This window comes from Chenopodium quinoa, unplaced genomic scaffold, assembly GCF_001683475.1.
Source record: "Chenopodium quinoa cultivar QQ74 unplaced genomic scaffold, ASM168347v1, whole genome shotgun sequence".
Lineage (NCBI taxonomy): Eukaryota > Viridiplantae > Streptophyta > Magnoliopsida > Caryophyllales > Amaranthaceae > Chenopodium > Chenopodium quinoa.
This window is the reverse complement of record NW_018744996.1, coordinates 2,112,907-2,121,216: the sequence shown is the minus strand read 5'-3', so window position 1 is coordinate 2,121,216 and position 8,310 is coordinate 2,112,907. Positions and strand designations below refer to the sequence as shown.

Below are 8,310 nucleotides of genomic sequence, written 5' to 3'. Positions count from 1 at the left end.
CATATGAATTAGCATACATAGGAGATCAAAATTTAGTCCAATCATATCAAATCAAGCAATCATATCAAATCAGATTAAAAAAAAATTAAGCATCTGCTTAGATAAGAAAAAATGAATTCATATCAAATTAAATAAAAACAAGGTGAACTAAAGTCTTACCTTATTTACAATAATGCAATTTTTTCCTAAAACAAAAACATTAATGCAATTTTAATTCTTATCCAATGTTTTAATTACATAAATCACAAGGGGAGTCAGTCATAAAGGATGTTTTAAATGTTTTAATTACTCAGCATTTTTTCCCTTATCTTTGTTAATTGTAACTTTAAATCTTACATCAATTACTTTAATATTTGCACAAAAAAAAATCAATTACTTTAATGTAAATTTTTAAGTAGTAATTATAAAAAATTGATATTTTACAATTACATATCAATATATATAACTAAAATAACATTTTACATAATACTCTCTTCCTAAATACTTACAACACTAGCATATTTCGTAAGTTCATGAATACTTACAATAATTTCTACTTATTAGTATGGAACCATCAATATTTTATTACTATACCGGTATTTTTTATATAAAGATATTTGTAACCATAAACCATTATTTTGAAACGAATAGAGTATTTATTTAAACAATTGTTAAAAAGAAAAATATACGGCTAAATGCGGCGGAACCGGTGAACGTGAACCACAGGAAGCAAAAAAGGGAAAATAGAGAACATTCTGTTGAACCATTTAGCTGGACTTTCTAAAAGTAGGACTATAGGAGGACCCAAGCACCAACTACTTTGCTTGCCTGGATTGACCCCACCATTCCACCCAATCATCAACTTCCCTTTTGCTTCCCGCTTTGTTCAAGGGCTTTGCTACTGTAGCACTGGGTAATTAACCTCGTACATTATCAGGGATTCTAACATATTCTTACTCTATGGAATAATATTGCTTGTTTTAATCCTTTATATCAAATTTTCATTGTAAATATTGGTTGTTTTACTATTATAAAGTGGACATCAACTAATTTAATGATTAAAATCTTGGTATCTAAAACATGAGATCGAATTTCGTTTATATCATTATCCTTGTGGCTCTCTCTACTAAAAAAAAACCCTTTGACGATTAGTTCAATGGATAAACTAAAACTTTTGTCTTGTCAAAAAAAAAAAAAAAAAAAAAAAACACTAATACTTTTGTCGCAAATTAATATCGCCAATGACCAAAATAAAGAGATAAGATAATACAAGTAGACACATCATTACATATTACACATTTTTTAAAACTCCTCATTCTACTATGAAGTAATCTACTATGAGATAGTGGGGGATAGCTCACGTGGTTAGAGCTCCCTCCTAGTTTCAGGGATTCTTGGGATCGATTCTCATCTCCGTCCTTGTGGTTCTCTAAACACCAAAAAAAAAAAGTAATCTACTATGAGTCTACGACTATTTTTTGATATCGCTCTGCATCTTCTACTATATCCGTCATCAATAATGTCATACTAGCACTACTCAGTTGACCTATTTGCATCCTCTCGAATATGGTAACATTCACATTGAAAGAAACTCTTGCCATCATTCAGGATAAAACTAGTTGAATTTCAAACATATAAATTTTTTTTATTGAGGAAATTGTCAAACATCCAATTATGCTAATGTTACCTTTATTGTTGTTAAAAAAAAAAAAAAAAAAAAAAAAAAAAAAAAAAAAAAAAAAAAAAATCTTAATTTTTTATAAATAATTTACTTGTTTAAAATAAGGCAATCAATTAAATAAGCACGCAATCAAACTGTGATAGGAAGAAAATCATTTTCATTCAAAAACTTGACAAGTAAGGCAATCAATTAACTAACACCCCATGTCCTACTCCCTCATCTGATGATGTCCAAACAAACTGTGATAAGAACATGTCAACATGTGATTACGCCAAAATTGTACACACAAAGCAATACAAAAGAGGTACTCAACGAAAGCGCCTATGTACGAATATTCATCTTCATATTTATGTTCATCTGGAAGATGCCTTCTAATTTCTCACAGAACAGTAGGATAACCTCAGCACGATTAAGACACAGGCTTCGAACATAAATGAGAGGATACATGTAACATGTCAAAATGTCCGATTCCATGTGGAATTTCTCAAGTAATCAGTATCACAATAAAATTTTCAATTGTACCCAAAACATGCGTTACAAAGTGAAACATAGAGTTGATTTAACACATTACACAGTTAACTTTCAGTCAGCTACCAGAAGACGGTCAGAACTCAGAAGTGGTTCTATTCAGGCAAACTGATTCATCCCAGGATTTGTAACTACACTCCTCTATGTGTATATCACGCTTCCGATGCTCCTCTTACATAGATGACTGCAATTACAAATCTTGGAAGTCCCAAAAAGACACCAAATAATTCCACAACCAGTCCTCTCCTCTCCCAAAAAATGTAGCAGCTCTGTTAACACACCGTACTTCCAGTATTAATTGTCAAGTGTAATTTGAACTAGCACGCGACAAGTCTGACATTTAAATCCGGACGGATTTAGGAATTAACAAGTCTAAATGTGAATGTTTCAAAAACTAGAAGTCTATCACGACAGACACATACATCATAATAAACACCGTACAAGCTTCAGAAGGGAATGGCACACCACGTAATTGCTCATGTAGGAAGAGTGAAGAATTCTTCAATCTGTTTTTCATTTACCACCACGCCGAGCTGTTCATTTTTTACAGCATTTACCAAATCAGCTTCTATAATAGGTACAGCATCAACGCTGCGAATTTCCATGTACTCATTCAGGTTATGCACTGTTCCATCTACAGGAATAGGACAAGAAAAATTGCATTATGGTCCAGCTAGTCATGAACCTAAGAATAAATTAACAAGTATTAAGAGCTATCAGAAGAACTTATGATTGCTTACTGACTGATATATCATAGGGAGAACACCACCACACCAATCCTAAACGTACGAAGTACTATATTGCAAAGAGATTTACATTTTAAAGCAGATCTTACCATAATCTCAGACAAACACATAATAAGATTGAACATGCTGGGCTGTTCTGGTAATTAATCATGAAACATCGGTTTAATTCATGCGTAGTACAGGGCAAGATAGAAGCCTCATGAGACGCATTGGTTGATTGTAGAATGAGCTCTCTTGGCATATATGAAGTTATAATTTCAGGAGGAAAAATTTGTGTTCACTTCAAATCCCATTTTAGTATAGGCCAACAGACAATTGTAGCATTCTTAAACACTATAAAAACTGAAGTTTCGAGAACATAAGGCAATGGGCCAATAATAAAAGTTATCTGATGCGATATATTGTACCTTCAGCAATTATTGGATCATATGGAGGCGGTTGGGCATTCCAATTCCCATCAGAATCCTTCATGTGTCTTCTATCAGAAGCAAAACAGCGGAAAAATATGGGAGCATGTACAATTCGATAAAATCTGAAAAATGAAAAATCTAACTGCTTCAGAACAATCATTATATTGGCCATTTTTGGTGCATAATTCCATATTATTGAATGTCTTCTATAATATTAAAAAAAAAAAAAAAAAATAGAAACAAGTGGGAGCTAGTCTTTTAAGAGGAAATTGGCACACCTTCGAAACTCAGAAAAGAGCGGAAATGATGGACGAAAAGTTTCTGCAACGTATGATGCTAGAGGAGAAGGAAATGGAAGAGTAGAATCCAGATCCCATACTAGCGGAGGCTTTTCATTTTCTTTTTTCTGCAATAGGAGGTAAATATGTTAGTTCAAAATCAATCCTCAACGTAGAGAGGTGAAGCAGCACCCCTACATAAAAAAATAAATATATATAAATAGTATATATAAAACAAATAAATAAAAATTCTCAAGCAGTAATGTCAATCAAGAATCACTGTGAAAGAAAAATATCACCTGTATGCAGATTACATGGTAGTCCCAGAGAATAACCCCATCAGCCCTATGGCTGGCCTTCTGATGCCAAAGTGGAATCTACAGCGAACATCCAAATCAACACCTATCATTATAAACACTTCAAATCTCCCTTCATCTTCAGTAAGGCAGTACCTAATGATAACATGTTGAAAAAGATACAGCCTATGATGATGCTTTGACTCATATGAGTGTCACACGTAGGGGTGTGTGTGTGTGGGTGTGTGTGTGTGAGTGTGTGTGTGTGTGTGAGAGAGAGAGAGAGAGAGAGAGAGGCTCATTTTCAGCCAATAATGAAGTGTCTATAACTCCATACTCATTCAGAGTGTGAAGTATCTAACATGGATAGTTGAACTGAGTCTAAACATCAGGTTTCAGCTAAGTATGATGATAAATGATAATCTCAAATCTATAAGCAACTAGAGCAACTTATTAAGACAACTAAAATAAATGTACTCAATAGCATGTCCATTATCCACTGTACACATAACAAGGGGCTTATGTACTAAATAAAGATCAGAGCCCGTTTCAGAAACTGAAAAGGAGAGTAATGGACCAAGTAAAAATGTTAAACATACTTGTTTCTTATCATTAGATATAAAAACAACAAAAAGATCAGAAGCCTCTGTATCTGCAACCCCAGTTGAACTTAATTTCTTGCAAAGCCTGTACACATTCTCCTCGCTACCAAAAACAAAATAAAGAATAAATAAATAAATATGAGAGAGATAGAGATAGATAGATAGAGAGAGAAGCTGCTAGATATTCTGATGATTCCAAGAAGTTCCATCATAAAAATTTGAGATCTATACTTCTATATAAATGTCATAAAGTTTCTAAACACTGTGTAACACGAGCAAATTATGACAATAAAAAAATTTGATATTCTTTAAAGCCCATTTATTCGTGGTTATATATGGTGGTAATGGGAATAAGCTTGGATTTCAATTTGTAAGAAAAATCATAGTTTATTCTCATGGCAATGCTAGTTCACCCCAGTTTTTATCTTTTCCTCTAAAAATCGTCATAATCACTCATTACCATTAGGGGGTGGTACTGGGCGTTAAAGGATATTTATGAAGAAAAACACACATTCAGGGATGAGGTTCCATTACTAAGGACATTAGAATGTAGATTACACTTAAATTGTTAATAATTCCCCAAGAGCGATTCCCATTCAAGGTGGATTAGAAAAAGGAAAATAAAGCATATATAGGCATTTCCTTCCCCTATGAACCTTGTCTATTCCATAGAAAGCTTTTTGTATCATTTAGCCTTGCTTATACAAAACCTTATCCAAGAAATAAGCCAAAAAAATAAAAATAAAAAACATTAAATATAACATCCTAATTTATCAATCAAAACAACTGAGAGTGATGAATCACAAATTCACAAGATATGAATTAACCTAAACTTCCAACAATTAAACTAAATAGAACAAGCATCTCAAATTCTCATATGAAAATGGAGAATCCAATCATTTTTTTTTCCTAATTATTTTTCAAGTTAGATGCGACACGCGAGTCATTTTAAAAAAAATCTTCATTTTTAAGTGAAATGCATGCTACTTGTAATTCAATAATTAAAATTTGAGTTACTTGTGTGTAATATGTATTGTACAGTTTAGGAATTCAAGTCATTAGTGTTTAACTGTTTTTTCATCAATTCCTCATAAATCTTAAAAACAATTTTTCTAACTCGGCATAGAATTGAATACATCTTGAACACTTCTAGTTAATGTTCATGAACAACTTGGCTGCATAATGATCACATAATTTGCACGAAAATTACTTGCATTATAAGAGTACATTTACATTTTAAATTTGTCCTCCCTGTGAAATTTGATTGGTCAAACACGACATACTTAATGATCTAAACTAAGTTTATGATATTTTTAACAAATTTATCCTTCCATCATTCAACCAAAAAAATCCAAGTAAAACATATCTAAATATTACCTAGAACTCGAGAACCAACTCGATTTCGCTCAATAATACATGAACAAACCTCGACTATGTTCAAGCTCAGTTAATTTTAATAAACGAACATAAACAGTCCAGAACTGGCTTCTATCAGCACATTTACATCCCTAAATCCCTAATTTTGATACCAATTTCTTCCCTAATTTGTCAAATTAACCGCAAATATAACTACAATTGTGCATATATGATAGAGAACAACCATCAGACCAATAACAATGTTACATAACATAACAAATGCAAATAATCAAAGCAAAAATCAAATAAAAGCGTCTGATTCTCAGCATAATGAATCAATTAAGAAACTCATAAATCTTAAAAATCAATTAATAAACATTATACTACTACATTTGAGAAAATTAGAAGAAAAAAAGTAAGTAAAATCAAGGTCAAATGATCAAATTATGCATAAAATTGACAGGGAATCGGATAATTTACAGAAATTGAAAAAGATAGAGATGAAATACCAGTAAAGCGGAGTGTGATCAAACTGGGATGTCTCTGTCTCCTGCTGCGAAGCCATTGAAATCTGGACTCAGTTCAACCAGGAATGTTCTCCAGGCCAAAGGAAAGGAAACTTCAGCTGTGTTGCGCTTTTGATTTTCGCAATTTACCTGTTCCGACCCAAACGTTTCGACATACCATTGGCCAATTGTATTTGGGTATTTTAAAACATGTTGCGTACCCCAATCCTTACGGTTTTTTTGGTCCGATATTTGTGAGTCAGACACTTTGAGAGTGAATGGGAAGGATAAGGGATCCCCACATTCAAAGTGTCTCTAGTGAGGATTGAATCCCCAACCTTAAGGTTAGAAGTCGAAACCCTTACCATTAGACAAAACTTAACTTGGTATATTTTTGTGAAATTGGTACAAGCGGTTAGAAATATACAAATTGATCTTCATGATACTCCCTCCGTATTAAGGTCTACTTAAAAAAGGAAATTGAGATACGATCAAAGTCCTTTTATAGTAGACTACTCAAAGTGTCTCTAGTGGGGATTAAAATGAGAAATTTTGTTTTGGGGTAAATGGTACGAAATAATATTTACTTTGAAAATAGGAATAAGAATAATCAATCAATCAATAACATAATACTAAAACAGACACAAAAAATGACACGTGTCACTTCTTGGTGCTGTTTAGTTCCCTCCAAAAACCTTTTTTTTTAATTCACATCCTTTACAAAAAATATTCACTTCTTTAAATAATTTTGATTCACATCCTTTACAAAAAATATTCACTAAATCATATAATTGTGATTTACTTTCTAAAAAAATATTCACATATTTTCCATTTTTTTATTTTTACATATTGTTCTATATCTTTTACTTTGTATATCCTACGGAGTACATATTATTTCTTATATATCAATTACATTTTACATAATACTAAAACAAACACCAAAAATGACATGTGTCACTTTCTGGTTCTGTTTTTTCCCTCCAATGCCATTTTTTATTAGCCCAAATCTTCTTAGAATAATATTTAACATATTATTATAATATAACCTTCCTATTTAAGCATCATAGTTTTATCATGTAATAATAAAAAAGAAAAGATTCATATCATTTGTATTATAGAAAATATGTCAAAATTATCACCAAAAATTATACTATTCCATATATTGCTAATATAATTTTTTTTAATTAAATCTTCAAATACATATAAAATTCTATACATAAAAATGACAATTTTAATTTGTCAGCAAAATTTACTATCATCACCATAAAGAAAGATTATATCTAATATGATTAAAAATTAAATATAATTTTAAATAAAGTATATTACATGTTGGATCACATAGTGAAATACACACACTAAAAAGAACGTATAAAAGATGCATATGAAACTTTGCAATGCAAATATATAAGTAATGTTTTATTTTTATATTTACTTGATCATATAATTTGTACTTTTTTCATATAAACAATATTGAATCATTCAAAGTTTTAAAATTAATCGATAATCGATAATCAAGATAATTTAATTTATTTAACAATTTATTAATAAAATTCAAGGAAATGTATTTATTCTATCATGGTTTGACATACAAAATTGAGTACAAATCGACAAAATTTATTATAAATTTTTTATTGTGTTGTAAAGGTTTATGATATTTTTGTTGATTTTGTACTCAAATTTTTATGCATATTTTTACATAAATAAAGCTTGATGTATATTTTTACATAAATAAAGCTTGATGTATATTTTTGCATAAAAAGGTTGATATATATTGCTATATTTTTTTTTATTATTTATGATTAAGATAACAATAAATAAAGTTTTAGTAATAACCGTGCATGGCACGGGTCCTAAGCTAGTTGTATTATTATTTCAAAGTGTGAGGATAAGTATGTAAAAGTATCGGATTTAACCAAATCTATATCTAT

At 30.8% G+C, this 8,310-nt stretch overlaps 1 protein-coding gene across 1 annotated transcript; it reads right to left on the bottom strand.

Annotated features, from left to right (window-relative positions):
- Positions 1 to 2,108: 2,108 nt before the first annotated feature.
- LOC110707290 (protein N-terminal glutamine amidohydrolase-like) lies at positions 2,109 to 6,560 on the bottom strand. Its single transcript, XM_021885305.1, has 6 exons — positions 6,386 to 6,560; positions 4,518 to 4,623; positions 3,922 to 3,999; positions 3,623 to 3,750; positions 3,342 to 3,466; positions 2,109 to 2,822 (listed from the first exon to the last, which is right to left on the bottom strand). Exons 1-6 carry the CDS (start codon positions 6,439 to 6,441, stop codon positions 2,665 to 2,667), a joined length of 651 nt encoding a protein of 216 aa, XP_021740997.1. The 5' UTR covers positions 6,442 to 6,560; the 3' UTR covers positions 2,109 to 2,664.
- Between the last annotated feature and the right edge of the window lie 1,750 nt (positions 6,561 to 8,310).